This window comes from Pseudochaenichthys georgianus, chromosome 21 (genome assembly GCF_902827115.2).
Source record: "Pseudochaenichthys georgianus chromosome 21, fPseGeo1.2, whole genome shotgun sequence".
NCBI classification, from domain to species: domain Eukaryota; kingdom Metazoa; phylum Chordata; class Actinopteri; order Perciformes; family Channichthyidae; genus Pseudochaenichthys; species Pseudochaenichthys georgianus.
Window position 1 is genome coordinate 33,785,080 of NC_047523.1, and position 17,926 is coordinate 33,803,005.

General features: G+C 41.7%; 2 protein-coding genes across 2 annotated transcripts; both read right to left on the reverse strand.

Moving 5' to 3' along the window:
• Positions 1-32: 32 nt before the first annotated feature.
• On the reverse strand, positions 33-11,700 carry gpr161b (G protein-coupled receptor 161b). Its single transcript, XM_034109374.2, has 6 exons — positions 11,502-11,700; positions 9,880-10,267; positions 4,853-5,574; positions 4,356-4,463; positions 3,423-3,548; positions 33-1,812 (listed from the first exon to the last, which is right to left on the reverse strand). Exons 2-6 carry the CDS (start codon positions 10,221-10,223, stop codon positions 1,529-1,531), a joined length of 1,584 nt encoding a protein of 527 aa, XP_033965265.1. The 5' UTR covers positions 10,224-10,267; positions 11,502-11,700; the 3' UTR covers positions 33-1,528.
• An 843-nt stretch (positions 11,701-12,543) lies between these two features.
• Positions 12,544-17,539, reverse strand: otc (ornithine transcarbamylase). The gene is made up of 10 exons (XM_034110721.2): positions 17,405-17,539; positions 17,145-17,283; positions 16,976-17,057; positions 16,045-16,132; positions 15,246-15,399; positions 14,751-14,873; positions 14,501-14,554; positions 14,269-14,418; positions 13,395-13,532; positions 12,544-13,269 (listed from the first exon to the last, which is right to left on the reverse strand). The coding sequence occupies exons 1-10, from the start codon at positions 17,485-17,487 to the stop codon at positions 13,210-13,212; spliced, it is 1,071 nt and encodes a 356-aa protein (XP_033966612.1). The 5' UTR covers positions 17,488-17,539; the 3' UTR covers positions 12,544-13,209.
• Between the last annotated feature and the right edge of the window lie 387 nt (positions 17,540-17,926).

Genomic DNA, 17,926 nt, shown 5'->3' on the forward strand with positions numbered 1-17,926 from the left:
AAGTTTTAATATAAGAATTTTGATACAAAACTTTGATGCACATATTTGTTTTAATACTTACTGTATAGTGAAAATCAAAAGGTTACATCACTTCTCAGGTGTATAGTACCAAATATAATACAAAGATACGAGGTAAGACTGAAGCGCTCCTTACAATGGAGGGTATCTGAGGCACACCACATGTACCAACTAATATGAACTAAGACACAGTGAAGGTTAAGACCAGTTTCTCAGACATTTCAACACAATTTCATTTTGATTTAAAAGATAAACAGCGATTTATTTCTGATATGGTCCGTGTATACTTCTCAATAAGCATAATATAATGAAATGTGGGACTTTGCTTGTTCATTAATATAACAGTCTTTTCTAAATGATTACATCTGATTGTTACTTAATGTCCTGTTCACTACATCACAGCTCAGGCCCTACCTCGGGCAGTGAGCCGAAACGACTGAACACACAGTAATAATTGCCTTTACTGGTTGAGTGGTTTCGATGAGAACAAGCACACGCAATAATAAGTGCAATAACTTAACAAATCATGAAATGCCAGGACTTTCTAATTATACTCACTCTGCAGATACCATCAGGCCCGAGCAACACATACACACTTTTTCACTGAGGTTTTCTTATAAGGAATTAAAATACACAGTTTACCTTTGAACATGCATTTCCTATACACATTAACTCCTATCGGGGTCAAGATTGGGATGTTGTCCTAGCATTCATTGGGGTAGAAGTTAAAATAGCCCCTGGAAAGACTTCAGTCAACATCTACAGGCAGCTTTGTTTACAATCCACGCTATGAAGCCTTTTTCCCACCCGACTTTCAGACTCATCGTTGGAAAAGCTCAGGGGTTCCTCATTTCGAACAATGTCCCAGTAAGCCACGAGAATGTGTAACAATGAACCAATGTTTACGATCATTAGGGCTGTTCCGGATATTCGGTTGTTGTTGCTATGGAAACAACGTGACGGAGATTAACAGAGATCTACATATAAAGACGGAGAAAGTAAACGGTTAGGTGTTAGCACCGCCCGAATTGGAGATTTCAATAAATTCAATAAAAAAAAAAAATACGAACAACGAAATTGAAACGCGCATAGTACTCAACGAACGAATATTCGGATACAGCCCTAACGATAATTACAAACATCATTATTATTTTTTGTGTGCATTTCATATTGACGCTGCAAATTGTGTGGCAGCAGAAGACAAATAAGAACAATAGAAAAGTACGCTGGATTTTAGAGTTCACTAGGCACATAGAATAAAGATCACTACAGCAATCGGATCATTACGGTTACAGTAGTAAAAGGCTTCCTATTTGATTACATGAATCATAACAAAGCTTGCAAAGACACTGCTGGTTTGTAATTGGTCCAGCGTAGTGGAATGAATACCGTGCTCTTCACTAATCATTTCAAGTATTGAGTACCCATATGTAGACTATATGACTTCATCAAATGCACCACAGCTCGCAGTCTAGTAACGTGTTTAAACGAATGTACAGACCTGCTGTGTTCAGGCTAGTTTTTCCTCCATGTCCTGCTCTTCTTCTTCTTCTTCTCGGTCATCTTTAACGATCCCTTCGTCGATACTTTCCAGCCTTAGTCTCTGACCGTCCAGGTATCTGGGTCTCGGTGCTGCCCTAGTCGTAAACAGTCCCCCCGGTAAAGCCAGACCCTCGCCGAACATGGTGAGCTTAGCGTCGCTCTCGATGGCCATCGCCAAACATGAGGCGAAGTTGTCGAGAGATTCGTGTTCCTGTGTGTGGACTTGAACTGAGGATGTGTTGTTGTTTTCAGCTGAGGAGAAAAATGCAGAAACCATTACACAAATGGTACGGTCAACAGTGTGTTGTAACTTTCTGACCATAAAGTAACGTTTCAACGGAAAAGAAATTCAGGCTCTCGCCCACTAACAGGATTTTTAACAATGTGTTTGTTTAATCTGTACAACACTGTTTTGTAGGCTACACCTGTGCAGCGCAACAATATCTCATTCAGCCTTTCAACAAACCTGCGATTTAAATATTGCACGAGGTCGTATTGGAATTTCGATAACATTTCGCTAAATGTGGACGAGCCAAAAACTGCTGTTCATTGAATGGCTACAAAAGAGGAATTCCTCAAAAAATGGCCAACATGAAAATTAGGGATGCTCCGATCGCCGGAATCAGTATCGCCCGATACCGATCGCCGATCCGATCGAGTGGGCGGGGCCTATGGGGATCTTCCATTTAAAGTGATGTTTAAACTCAGTTAATGCTCATTCACTGGAGCTTCCACAAACAACAACCAACACAATTATTACATTGAAATTAAGTTAATTATTCAAGTTTACATTCGCTGTGGAGAATAACACGGGAGAGATGAGCAGAAGCGCTCTCTTTTCCTCTCTCCTGTCAGTATCTCATGCAGCTCACTGATCCAGTAATGAGTGACATGACAGTGAAGAATAAACATATGTATAACTAGTTTATCTTGTTCCAGAGGTAGATAAAATAGCTAAGTGCGTAAGGTCTAACTCTCAGTGTGTTGCTCCGCTCACCGGTCCCTCACAGCGGGCGCAGCTGCAGGATTTCTGCTTCACACGCACGTTGCATACCGCTATTTTACTGTCATTTTCGGACACCTTAAAATACTGCCAGACCGGTGAAGCCATTTTGGCGAGCTTGTTTTGACGCGCACAGAGAAAAGTGCCATGTATTTTACGTCATGCGATCGACTTTCGCGATCGGCATCCCTAATGAAAACTACACACGAGGTGAATTTTAATGAAGCTCAGCGCAAGTTCTTTCAGGAAGACCGGTTCCCACGCTCTCATTCACAATTCTCTCTCACTCGCCTTTTCTCTCAATAAGCAAAGGCGCAACTTCCCCCAGCTAAACCAATCGGTTGCGTCTCATCCCCACAGCCAATCACAGCACACCCGGCAAACGTTTAAATCCGCTCTTTCTCTCCCCTGCCAGCATCGTTCAGGAGAATTGATGCGACCCTCCTCCACCTGCAGTTATTTCAGATCCAAGGCAGGATAGCCAGAAGAACTCTCATCACTCCGGATTTGTATTTCCCTTTAGTGCTCACCACCACTACCACCACCACCAGTGTCTAGACCCCGGGGGGCTTCTCTTTCTAGTCGGCTTCTCCTCCCCCTTGATTCATCACAGTATGATGGGGTCTAATCTCCAAAACGCTATTGTGCATACGGCAATAAAGATGTTATCAACTACAAACCAAGTCTCTCCTGATTGAACTATAGCTCACTCGTTTACATTTGATCAAGGTGTAAAGTTATGCATTATTTTGGTCATGCTTGCTTTGAGTGACAGGTGTGTTGGACTGCTACCTGCTAGCTGTCTGTAAAAACCCTCAATAAGTATGAAGTGAACTCCATTCCCCAACATTAGGGATACCTTTGGCCTGCTCCACTTGGTCTTCAAAAGTGACGGAGCTCCTCCTCTTCCCGGACGGATTGCAGGGGTTCTGTAGTTGGGAGGACCCGTCTGTGGAGAAGTTATCCAGCAGCATCACGTCTGTACCTGCAGGGAACCATCACGGACACAAACAAGGTGAACAGAGAGGGTTCATTAAAGGATCAATTGAAGGGAAAAGCTGCATAAGTATAGCGGCAAAAACTCCCTACGAGTTGTGCCGCTGAGAGGCTAAAACGTGCTCTTTGCTTGTTCCACGTAAGAGTCCGTAGTCATTTATAGTCCATAGCGTTTAATAAAGACGACAAACAAACACGAAACAACTCCAGACCACACGGTCAACAGAAAGTCAGAGCAATTCACCCTCTTCCTACGTCATGTCCCAAAACCGGCATCCAACAGGTGACCTAAATACCAATAAACCACACCCACGCGACCATTGCCGGAAGTGATGAACAATAAGAATTAAACGCGATGCAAACAGAAATGAAGATAGAAATAATAAGCAATGGCAAAACAAGCATTTTGGCTCCTACGATAAGTTCAAAGCATCTTAATAAAAAGTCACACAAATGAGTTTGGTGATGTGTCTTTGTATTTTCACATGACATTACTTGCCACCCTTAGCTAAAAACATGAGCTGTGAAACAGGAATGTGAGGCGCCCTGCACCAAAGCTTTGGGAGGATGACGCAATAGAGTTTTGAAAATCATGTTTACGCGTGCAAGTCCCATCGCAGCAGGAACACATTAGTCAGGGAGGATGCAACTTTTGATATTACAACCACTGGCTAGCTGTTATCCAAATGAATACAACAATGATTGAGGACCAGACGGGATTAAGCATTAAATATAAATCTAGACAACAGGATATTGTCGTTCAGAAATAATTAATTGGACACAGTGTTTTTCTTACATGAGTCCTGAGTGTAACTGAAGCCGGTGTCCCCCGTGCTGCTCCCCGGGGCCAGGAGATGCCCTCCGCCCGCAAGCATGGCTGTCAGGTGGGGCGACATACCCAAATCTGAAAAGAACACAAGCAACATTTTAAACAAGCTGTACAAAAGCATACCATTTTTTCTTTTAATGTTTATTTTATTATCTTTTCTTTTTAATGACTGATTTTAAATGCCATTTTCTTTATGTCTTTCATTTTTTGTAAAGCACTTTGAATTGCCTTGTGTTGAAAGGGGCTATATAAATAAACTTGCCTTGCCTTGCAATACATTTATTCTAGCCCTCTTTGCACATAAATCCACCTGTCCACTATTGTGTATCTGTTTACAGTTCACAGACAACCTTGAATGTACATTACAGGTCGTTTTTTGTATCTTTGTTAAGCCGTGTTGTCCTTGATGTTTGCCTTACTAAACATCGTTATCAGAGATCAATAAAATTGCATGACAAACCCACCTGTTATTCTGTTGGAGATGCTAAAGAGGCGGGACGTTCTATGCCGCGTAGCGAATGACTCCCTGTAGTAGCGATCTCCGAAACACATCCCCAGCAGCTCCTTCCTCACCGTTTTATTCCACAGACCGTAGATGAGCGGGTGGCACACTGCGCTGCAGAAAGAGAGCCACGCTACCAAAGTCTCCAGGCCCTGAGAAACACTCCCTTGTCCCCAAATAGCCTCCGTACACACCACCACAACATATGGCCCCCATGATATAAAGAAGGTGCCGATGACTACTAAGATGGTGACAAAGGCCTTGCACTGACTCCCTGCATACACCAGGCTCCGCCGGCTCCCATTAGAAGAAGTCGAGGTGCTTGAGTTTTTTCGTCCATTCTTCTGAGCTCCATTGGAGCCGTCGTTGGTCACAACAACCGTCCCACAGTGTACTTTCCTGGCTTTCATGCGTGCAACACGGAATATTACACCGTAGCAGGCCAGCATGATGAATAAGGGGGGAAGGATGCACCAGGTGACCCAGAAGGCCGTGTAGCTGGGCTCTTTGTGCCAAGAAGCAACGCAGGTCCACTTGTAGCAGTCAAACTCGAAGGAGGACCACCCAAACAGGGGAGGCAGGCAGCCCACCAGGGAGTGGAGCCACACGTATGCGATGACGACGACTGCCCGGTTTCCTGTGATCTTCATGGGGTAGATCATTGGATAAAGCACAGCATAGTACCTGTTTGGAGAAAAGAGGATCACCTTTAGGAGAGGAAACCAAAGGAGCCTTTTGGTACAAATGACACGGAGGCTGCTCAGAAATCGATGTGTGATTAATGGCGCATTTCCACTACAGCGCGGTTTAAGCGTGCCGTGCCCGGCCTGATTTTGGTTGCGTTTCCTAGGGATGGGAACGATTAATCGAATATTCGAAATGATTCAGGTATTCGAATAATTATTCATGTATTCGAATATGAGTTATGACTTTTTTTAGAATTTTTTTTTTTTTTTGGGAGTGATGCCTAATTTGATTACATATTATCAAATTGAATAATTCAATGTATATATATACGACTATGCCATAGCTAAATGTGTTAGGTGACGTCTAAAGGTGTGTTTTGCTCTGCTCACCGGTCTCTCACAGCGGGCAGCGCTGCAGGTGCTGATCTCTCTCTCTCGCGTCCGGTTATACTTCACTCGCGTTTATGTCCAAATCCATCAGATCTAGTAGTTCTAGCCAATGATATGGCTGCTGCCCCTCCCTACGCGCAGATCACGCAGACTCAAACAAACCTCATCTTAGGCCCAAATGTGGCGCAAATGCGCTCCGCAGCCGTTGCGAGGTTCCGGCGCTAACGGAGCGTCCACACTCCAGCTCCAAAAATAGCTTGGAGCTGGGCGTGTCTGGAGCTTGGGGATTTTATTCAAGCAACACGGCCAACAACCAATCACATGAATCTCCCGCCCCCGACATACAAAGCAAAAACCCCCGGGGATTTTATGCGAGCAATATATATATAAACTCCCCAAACAGGCGAAAACCTACCCGTTTCACCCACTGTCTCTGCCACCTCCCTCCATGCCTGGTTCCTCCGGTTTGTATCCCGGGAGGTGAAGAGGGTCTGGTCATACAAAACCGGGTGATTCGCTACGGCGATAGTTAGTTTCTCCTCCGACTTTTTTTGAAATATAGAAATGAACGGCGGGATATCTCTCCCAGCTTAGACGCGGTTTGATTGGCTAGCGCTTCAGCTGTCAGATTTTGGGAAACGGGATTTGATTGGCTGGCGCTGGCTACTCCGGCGTCCAGGCGACCAGAAGTTGAACAATGTTCAACTTCTGGTCGCCTGAGACGCCTCGCTCGGCTACCCACAATTCAGTTCGGCGAAAAAGCGCGGCTATGTGACGTCATCCCCATTGAAAGTGAATGGGCAGCTTGGAGCAGCTTGGAGCTTTCGACGCTGTAGTGTAGACGGGCCGTAACGGCCCGTCTACACTACAGCGTCGAGAGCGTCGAAAGCTCCAAGCAGCTCCAAGCTGCCCATTCACTTTCAATGGGATGACGTCACGTAGCCGCGCTTTTTCGCCGAACTGAATTGTGGGTAGCCGAGCGAGGCGTCTCAGGCGACCCAGGCGACCAGAAGTTGAACATTGTTCAACTTCTGGTCGCCTGGACGCCGGAGTAGCCAGCGCCAGCCAATCAAATCCCGTTTCCCAAAATCTGACAGCTGAAGCGCTAGCCAATCAAACCGCGTCTAAGCTGGGAGAGATATCCCGCCGTTCATTTCTATATTTTCAAAAAAAGTCGGAGGAGAAACTAACTATCGCCGTAGCGAATCACCCGGTTTTGTATGACCAGACCCTCTTCACCTCCCGGGATACAAACCGGAGGAACCAGGCATGGAGGGAGGTGGCAGAGACAGTGGGGGAAACTGGTAGGTTTTCGCCTGTTTGGGGAGTTTATATATATATATTGCTCGCATAAAATCCCCGGGGGTTTTTGCTTTGTATGTCGGGGGCGGGAGATTCATGTGATTGGTTGTTGGCTGTGTTGCTTGAATAAAATCCCCAAGCTCCAGACACGCCCAGCTCCAAGCTATTTTTGGAGCTGTAGTGTGGACGCTCCGTAACGGTTCATGAGCGTGCTCCCCAGCCCCCTATCAACACTCGCGACACATGGCCAGCCTAAACAACAATAAGCGCTGCTTGGCAACCGTGTGTGGCGGCAAAGTGCATAGACATTTTGACTGGAGAGATTTAGTTTTGCCGGTATTCAACATATTTTACCAGTCATAGTCCGGTAATTATTTACACTCTAAGAAGAGTTACATTTATATATACATGCTATACCCGCAACCTCCGTTCCAGCTGAGAGGGTCTTCTCTACAGCTGGGCTGATTGTGAATCACCTCCACACATGAAAGCTGTAGGCCTATAGCTGTCAAACTGTGATCACCAGTTCAATACATTTGACAAATTCAACTTGGTTTCTACACTTATTTGAACATGTATGTATTTCCAAAAATTCGTGAAAAAAAATTGGGTAATTCTTTTTTTTTTAAATTCAGAAAAAAATGTTTACATTTTTTTTTATACGATATGTACATTTCGGTTAACCGGTTAACCATTTTTTGGGGGGTCGAATATTCGAATATACATTTGCTTTCACAAATGTATATTTGTATACATTTACGCCTATAAATGTTTCCACTAGGCGTAGTTCCGGCTAGCGGGTACTTTTTCACACTTTTCTGACTCTCTAAAATCGAGGTTCTTTCCGGGCCACCAACCGGGCTGAGTATGCTAAACTAGTGAGAGAATCGCTGGCAACTACAACAAGATGAACATATTTGGAACATGCTCCGACTGTCCAAACTCACAACAACGGCCTACAGACATAAATAAACCAGCGAGTGTATTCGCCATGACACAGGCAGTCTGTGGTTTGTACTTGTTTAACTTTTGTCTAGTCTCTGAACAGACATGAGGAGCTGTGAGCTCTGAGTGCTAACAGCTAACAGCTGATGTTGGTTTTGTGTTTCGCATTGAAGATGACGTCACGGCTCCGCCTACACTGCGTTACTATAGTTACTACCCCAGTTCCTAAACTGTAATGGAAACGCAGCATAAAGTGAGCCTGGCCTAGCAAGGCCTAACGAGGCCTAGCCATACCGTACTAAGCCGAGCGAGGCCCTGCAGTGGAAAAGCGCCATTGGAAGCTAAAAGCTGCAACACCACCCAAGACCTCTGTAAAGTATAATGTTAATAGCTACATGCAAAGCAGAAAAGGAGGTTTTGCAGGAGAACAAATGCATGCACTGTTAACACAAATTCCTCAAGGTGATGGAGGTAATTAGGAAAGCAGTGGGAACAGTAAGGACTGGAGTGTGTGCTTAATAAGGTTGCCAGAAACTGACCATGATCAAAATCGATTATTCGGCAGCCCTGGCTGTAGCCTGTATTATTAATAATAGCAGCATTGCAATAAATAAATTGTGCGTGCATCGCGCATCTTCAAATAAAGGCAATGGCAGGCACTTTAGAAAATAACAAAAAATAAATAAACGACAAATAAACCAACATCAACATGATGTTGGTTTATTTGTCGTTTATTTTGTTTGTTGGCCCCCCTGTACTCTGGTTCCACGCTTGCCATAAGCTTAAGGAAACCCCCTCCTTCCACGAAACGTATTGGCAGCATGTCCTTCACTATCATATTGGTGATTAGTGCAGTTATTTCACCTGCATCACAACGACGTGGCCTTGAAGTGAAGTTGGTAATGGCCGGCTGTGCTGTGTCTTTCTCTGTAACCTCTCTGGCGTGCTTCGCACTCAAATGCGAACGCATTGTTGAGGTTGAGCTGTGATAGACCAACGTCTTTTCGCAGAGCTTGCATTTAACTTCCTTTGGACTTGTAAGTTCGAAGTAGTTCCACGAGGAGGAACTCTTTTTACCTGCCGCTTTGTTCATCTTTAGGCGCACGTGTGAGGGAGAGGGGGGGTGGGGGCGGGCTCGGTGTGCAGCGTGCTGCAGCAGCAGTCTGCTCTGCACGCAGGCTCCCTCCAAGTTTACAGTAAACAAACTGGTGGTTTATAATAATATTCGATTATGGAGACTGTAACGAATATTCGAATAATCACTGGCATCCCTAGTGCTTAACAGTAGATCTTTACTAAGGATACCAGGAATAAGAATATAATTTAACCAGAGTGGTATTCAATTTCAATCCCAGACAACTGGAAGTGCATCTAACAGTAACCAACTATTGAAAATATATGTATGTCTTATACTTTTGAGTGAAATGGGGGGAACAAGTCAAAAGAGGCTCATTGGACATCGTCAAATATCTTCTTTAGGGGAACCAATGATTTAATATAACATAGCTCTGAACTAGCCAAATGTAACGTACACAATAATAATACTAGGCCTGATATACAGTATATTGTAAACTCTAGATCTAGTTACTTAGATGTCCCTTGTATTGCTAAACCAACAGAACATTAAATGTAATATTACCTATGAATTTAATTTTCCAGCACTAACCTGTCAATGGCAATAGCTCCGAGGGTGAGCATACTGGCCGAGCTGATGAGTAAGTACAGCAGGGCAGTGAAGTTACACCACACCACCCCAAACACCCACTCCTTCTTTGCCGAGCTCACTGCCACGAATGGCAGCACCAGCATGGACAGCAACAGGTTGGACAGGGTCAGGCTGAACACAAACTTGTTGCTGGGTGTGAGCAGATAAGGCCTGCGATAGAGGGTCGCCACGATCATGAAGTTCCCCAGGCCAGCGAGGAGTGTGATGGTCACGATGGAGACGGACTCCAGGGCAGCCAGACCCTCCCCATGCCCCACCGAGGTACAGTTCCTACTGTTGTTCATGGTGACAGGCAGGGCCACCACACAGGTGAAGGGACGGTTGGAGACTGCAAGTGAAAGGACATGGATAGGACGAAATCATCAACAAGTATTGAAATTTGACTGTTAAAGAGACATACCGTCCTACCGTTGGCTGCCAAAAATATTTGTAACGTTAAGTACATTTCATCAATACAGTGCCAAACAGAATTGAGATACTTGTTCTAGTATTTTACTCAACTACATTTCAAAGGGAAACATTATCCTATACATTTTACTACACTACATTTATCTTACTGCTGTTGTAACTTTGCAGTTTTGTAAGGATTCAAGGATAATTTACAAAACAAATCATAGGTTTATAAGGAAAACAAAAAACACTTAATTAAATATAGCAATGCAACTAACTACGTTGGTCAAAATCCTAAGTAGTACAACAATAGTGCTATATGCTTTATTATTATTATTTATTTCATCATTTGGTAAATTGCTGAATAAACGTTAGGTACTATTGACACCTTTATTTACTTCTGGGTGGGTTTACTCTGAATTTAAATTCATTTATATCCTTTTTTGTCTGATTATGTGTTAGAGGTTAACTAGGCTAACTAGTAAGTGTCAATAAATATAACATTAGCTCAGCAAAAGGGCCATTTCTAACAATTAAATAAATAATATAGCAATGACAGGAGAAAATAACGTTTGTAACTGTTAACATTTCAATGCAGGACGAAAAATGTGTGGTTTTACATAGTTGTTGCTATTTTAAATAAATGAAGGATCTAGATAGCAGTACTGCTCCTAGTTTAAAATGGTATCATCCTCCGGGGCGATAAGCACAGGATGAAAACGTGAACCTCACCCATTATTTACAAGCTGAAACTAAAATCAAATGGCTGGAGTCTAAAAAAAAGAATCCACGTTATTAAACCACCTGTGACTTAGTTTCAGTTATTGCTTAGCAACGTACCGCAAATGGAAGTGCGTTTGAATTCGAACCAACGGTCAGATTTCCACCGTTAGTTATTTAATAGTGTTTTCAGCATTAAGGCAAATGTGTGTGCAAATCTCTCATCATGGCGTTAACTCTTTAGAGAGTTAAAAGTAAGATACAAATGAAGTTTAACCTACAAGTTAGCAACAGTTGAGGTTACTGTATAGCTCAATGTTGCTGACAAATGTGGACTTTGTAAAAGTGTAAACAGTCAGTAGTAACGCATATAGCTAAAACAACCACCGTTAGTTAGCCTAGGTTAGCTGAAACTTTCTCCCATTGTCCCCCCGACACACAGCGCTCTTTACCTGCTCTGGTTTGGCGCTGTTGCTCCACATTGTGTCCTACTCAAAGACAAACCGTCCATCCTACTGGTCCAATTTCAAAGTATTACTCAGTAATAGCGTGCTGAGTGTGAATAATGTCCGAAAAGCCCCCTCGATATTGTGAAGTTTGATCACGTTTGTCCTCAATCACAGACGGCCAGCTGCAGCAATGGCGTCCTCCTCCTCCTCAGACTCCCCTCTCAGACTCCTTCACTGTGTGGGTGGTCCACACTCAGAATGTTCTTGTTTTCATATTATAGCAAAGTACTCAGATCTTGTACTTAGGTAAAGTAGAAGTACCAGAGTGTAGGAATACTTTGTTACAAGTACAATAATTATTAGCATCAAAAAATATACTTAATGTAAGTAAAAGTACTCATTATGCAGTTCGGCCAATTTCAGAATATGATATTGTATGTTTTGATTATAAATATTGATGCATTAAACTAAAGTGTCATCAAAGCTGACTGAAATTAATCTCATCATTAATCCAAATCTTTTACAACACTGTCAACGTGTGTTACTCGTTGTTCTTTTGCATAAATTATGCTGATTTGTAATAATCATGACACTGCGTTGAAAACTTAAAAGTAGTTTGATCCTGTTCCGATCATACATGTACTGTAGACATTGTAGTCATGTTAACAACATTCTATCAACGCATTTGTATTTATTTTAATGACAGGCTGCTGGTGTTTATGAATGAGCTGGCCGGACCACCCACGTGGATCAAAGACTCGTGCGTACACATCAACAACACGTCAGCATGTCGACTTACGTTATCCAATCAGAGAGCAGAGTCGTTACAGACTGCTTCCATTGGACGGCGCGCTCTGTCTAAAAAGTACAACCTTTACAGGAGGTAGACAAAATAATATACACGTGGAAATAAACATAAATAAACTAAGTAGTTCGTTAAAGGTGGTCTCTAGCACTTTCATAGAAATATGCTGTAAAATATAACAGTCAAATAGTGTCAATAGCCCTGTAATACCAACAAATAACGTACCAGTACATTGTATGATTCATGGTTTAACATTTATTTTATGTGTGCACTTACAAGCCAGAGCATTTGAATATGGAACCATTGTAGTTTAGCATAGAATTATCTTTCTGTTGATCTCAATAATGAAAAATAAAAACTACAACTTGATTATTTAGTATCATTTGTACTTTGTCAACGACTCTTTACACATAACTAACAATTGGCATTTTAAAAGGGAAGCCCATGATGTGAAAGGCACATAAGTATACATTCAGAAAAGTAATATTCAACCAAGGGCGAGGGGCATTAACCTTAACACAATGTTCACTAAGAGAATTTATGATACCTGTGCTTTTGTCCATTTTAAACACTGAATGGTAATATATGAATGACTTTTAAAACCAAATACACAAGCTAGTTTCAATTGTTTACAAATAGATTTTATTATAACGGATTAAAAACTGTGTGGTATACTTAGTAGGCTAAAATTAAACAAAAGCAGTGGTGTGGTGAATGGTAGCGTGGCATTATACATATATTTGGTTCAGGCACACAACCTATGTGCATTTCCTCAAAAAATAACAAAACAACACTTTTATTTTTATAGCTGCTACATAAAGCATGTGTGGAGACTGCGAGGGAATGTGTCTGGTCACGTTCAGGCTGATTGCCATCATGTGTGAAATTACACCGTATGACCTGACCTTAAAACTTTTGCATGGGGATCTGTGGAGTGTAGTCGGTCAGAAGAGAAACCATCAGACCCTGAAAGAGAAGACAGTTGTGATGATATATATAATAGACAGATAATCAAACTTGAGGAACAGACTATACTGACAGGATCAAATGAAACCCATAGTTATAGTAATAATAAGAATCAGGTTTCTCACCATAATTGTCCACTTTCTATTCTCTGCCTCGGGGAAGACGAGGGAGCGGGATGAGTAGAATACTTCATCGTCCACCTCCTCCATTTTCCGGGGGAGACAGTGCAGGAAGGTCCAGTCTGGTTTGGCCACACTTCCTGTCTGTAGAGGTCCAGTGCAAACATAGAGTAAAGACACATTTCACCCTTTTGCTTCTATGCAAATATTTACTTGCCAGACACAAATCCAGTCACTCTTATTGACTAAAATACGACTGTAATAGTTTTCAGAAAATGATACCATCAATAATATAATCAGGTTTTACAGGCATTGTTATATCACACTATATTTTAGACTTAGGGCAGATGGGAATGATGGGTCTTACTCCTATGAGGAACTTGAAATTGCTCTACTATTTACTCTACCATTTACTTGCACTATATTTTTTTGTTTATCTGTGTTATTGTGTTGCTCTGTCGGAGGAGCCTGTGACCTAAGATTTTCATCAGCATAACTACACTGCAGCTATGTTCGTATGACAAAATAAAGGTCCTTGAACCTCCTTTGCAAAGTAGTACATATTATTATTGACCAACATAATTACTGTAATCACAAATGTAATCATGTCCTGTGCACACATTTTAGTCAAAGCTTGCTTGCTGGTTGATAAGCCAGATGAAGTATGTATTGAGGAGTTTACCGCACAAACAATTTGCTAAATGCTTTGTGTACAGTCAGTAGCATGTTTTTTTATGTTAGGTAGTGCTTACAGCTGTCAAAAGGGAGCCATTTTAGAACAGGCACAGATATAAAAATGGCCAAATACAAACCTGCTCGCATGTCGTCGCTGAAAAGAGGGCGTCAAAAAGTTGCATCTTAATATGACTATATGCTTCACCTGCATTGTAATCTGGTAACCCTTAAAGTCTTTGAGCCTCTTTTTCTTCTCCTCCTCCTGTCCCATGCTGACCCAGGTGTCGGTGACCAACACATTACTGCCGTGGGCGGCCTCCATCGGGTCAGAGGTCAGGACAAGCTGGGTCCCATGCTGAGACAACGGCAAGTAATGCAAGTCATTTTACAAAAGGTCTGTTAATAATAATGATGACAATTAAAGTAGGAAACCTCACCTCTTTGGAGAGCCTTTGTGCCTCTTGAATAACACTCCTCTCTGGCTCATACCCCTGGGGATAAGTATACAGTTTTAGCTTTAGGGGTGGTTGGGCCGTTTTAGCAAAAATATGTTTTTTGACGTATATCACCCAGAAGCTTTACATTTTGATTTCCTGTTCACTACTGATTTCATTTCGATGTCAGTTTATGATAATGGTGGAAGTGCAGTACAATTGGAGGTAAACTGTACAATAAAACAATGCAAACCTTTGGTGTAGCAATTTTAAGATTGACTCCTAATTTAGCTGCAGTCATCATGAAAGAGTGGAGCACGTTGTTCCCATCGCCAATCCAGCTCACTGTTAGTCCACTAAGGGACCCATAGTGCTCCTGGAAGAGAATTAGTGGTATTTAGAAATCACTATGTCATTAACATTTACTGGAAGAAAACGCTAACTTTTCAAATGACTCAAAAAGGAAAGCAGAAATAAAAATATGAATGTATCTTTCATAAAACAAGTACAATGTCAATTGAGGATCTTTCAATAAACCCCCAGGGTCTTTATACTATGTGGCCTCTTTCTGGTTAGGTTTGGTATGGCATGGTTCTGTTTAATGGTGGCCCTATTAGGCTTTTCCCTTTCCTGTAGTATGTTATACAGGTTTTTATGCATGTAAATGCTCTGCAAATGCAAACAGCTTAACGTTTCCTCCAGAGGGAGTTTCTCTCCCTAAATGCAGTATGTGTCGGAGTTGCAGTGCCTGTAAAGTGAGGAAGTCAGCCAGAATCTGGATTGGGTGGTAGAAGTCAGACAGGCCGTTAATGATGGGGATGGACGCCTCCTTCTCCAGCTCCTCCAGTGTGGAATGGCTGTACACTCGTGCCAAGACAATATCACAGAGTCCCGAGAGAACCCTGTGGAAAGAGTTTAGGAATCACAAAGGCATGCATGTACCCAGCGTGCTGTTATTAATATAGAGAGCCACAGCAGTGGAAACATAACATGACTGTAACCACCTTGAAGACTCACAAGCATTCAAATATGTGAAGTTACACTGAAACACGCAATGCTATTTAGGATTTCTCTATACAAAGATCAAAATGCAGTGTGCATAAACCTACAAGTTGTAGACTGATTAATGCCATTCTGAGAAAATAGGCTTCGACACAAGGCTGATTAATTTTTTACTACAGTATTTCACTAAGCCAACACCAGAAGGGCCACTACACTAACATTGTTTATTTACTTTTTATCATGTACGTTTACAGTTTTTTTGTGTATCTCAGAAACAAAGAGATGCTGCTTTCTGTGGATAAATGCTGTTGTTAAGGGCACAACATAATAATAAAAAAATATATTTATAATTATTGATATTCTGAAACTGTTATATTTCATCAGATAACGACAATATGCATAGGTCATCAGCTATCATGCGCTCTAAATATCGACATTGGCCATTCAACACCCGTATTGGTCGACCACTGCAACCCACATCAAACCACTGACTGATATTACTTTCATTTTATTTCCAGAAAAGCAAACGTAGATGTAAGACTTACCTAGCTGTGTCGGTGCCACTCTCATTCACTCCCAGGTGGATGTCCTGAGAGGTGAGGAAACAGGGGTGCCCACCCAGCAAAGCAAAACCTGTAATGATATTAAGACAACATCAATATCCTTAATGGTCAACGGAATAGACAAGACTATAATAAGTATGAAGTGAAGGTTTTTTTAAACATGCACACAAATTTGGTTTATTTAATGATTTCAACTCCAGTTTGAGGGTGGGGCTAGTAGTGGGTGATGGTTATTTGACACAAGACCGCATGTTCGGTTCCTATATTAATTTCCACGTCTGCTGTGCACGCTAAAAAAATGCTGTGTTTATTTTGTTGTCTTGCTTATAAACACAATAAAAGTATACTTGAGAAAAGAGTGCAACCTCATGGGTTGAATGGCAGCAGACAAGGGTTGAAATAGTTGCATACTGTTTTGTTCCTGGGATGCACTGAAAATAACTTTTCAGCAGTTCTTTTGTGTCCATACACAAGTGACTTACACCGTTCAAGCACGGATGACTGATCTCAGCCCTGTTCAGTATCAGAAGTTACATTTCTGTTAGATTGTTCTCAATAATTCTATTTAATGTTTGAGTGTTATAGGTTATGTTGATCGTTATAGTATGTAATATTATATCCACCATTATCAATATTTGTCTCGCATGTACCATATATTTAAGTTGATGTGTCACCATCATGTTTGTCATTAACCATTTTCCTTTAACCTTTCATTCAAAATAAAGGACAAATCCCAATTGTAGACGTTAATGTATCTTTCAGGTTAGAAGTGCACTGTAAATTGAGGCCCTTTCAATAAACCAGATCCTTGTTTTCAGTAAAAAAAAACTAAACATTTTCTAGTGTTAATGTAACACTTGAAAACTGCTCAGTGTCTTTTTACCACCTTTTGTGATATGTAAAAACAGGACACCTGTTTCTGTGGACATTCTCGTTCTGGTGCTTCTCTTTTCAAATATCATGGCAATCGACTTTCCTTGCAGGAGAGGAAGATACTGAAATAGAAATGACAGAAACCTTCCTTAAAACGAAGCATCCTGAGGCTGCAGTAAAACTTTACATTATAGACTGATGTTAGCTACCTGTTTTTCATGCTTGATCCGATGTTTTAGATCCCCTGAAACCCACAGCAGCCTCTTGATTTCATCTGAGCTGAAGTCTTTCAGAGTCAGGCAGCTGCGACCTTTTAAATTCACTGAACCAAGGGATGCAGCTCCAATGCTGACAACGTACCACAACGAGGAAATAACGCATGTATTATCATTTTTACAACTCTCGCATTGCTGACAAAGTTTTTGCTGCTATGATTTTTTTTTAAATAAAGATATCCGGAGCGTCTTACCTAAACCCTCGTGTAGAACAGTCTTGGAGAGTTTTCAAACATTTAAAAGCGACGGTGCTCACTGAGAATAGTTTAGCAGACATTGCAACTCAAGGAAAGCACAGGGAAAGCGTGGGAGTATGCCTATGTGAGGCGAAGTCACGCCCATCTACTTCCGGTCCATGGGACCTGTCAATTTGTTTGGTTATCTAGGCACAGCTGTGTGTGACTCCCTCTGGTACACTGGTATGTGTTTTCCTAATGTAGAGAGCATTGCTTAATTAATTAACTACACACTGAGTCTAGATCCTGACCAAGTCCTTTTTTATTGTTGATCAAATGTTTTTCAAAAATATATTCATACACATTTAGAAAAATACAATGTACAATCACAACCAGTACAACACACATTACAAAAAATACAGAAAAAACAAACAATAACAACAATCAGACAAAACTATGGAAAAATAACCCCTCCCACCCCCAGATCCGGACCATCCTTGTATTATTGCTCATTCAATCTATTATAGCATGCTAACAAAC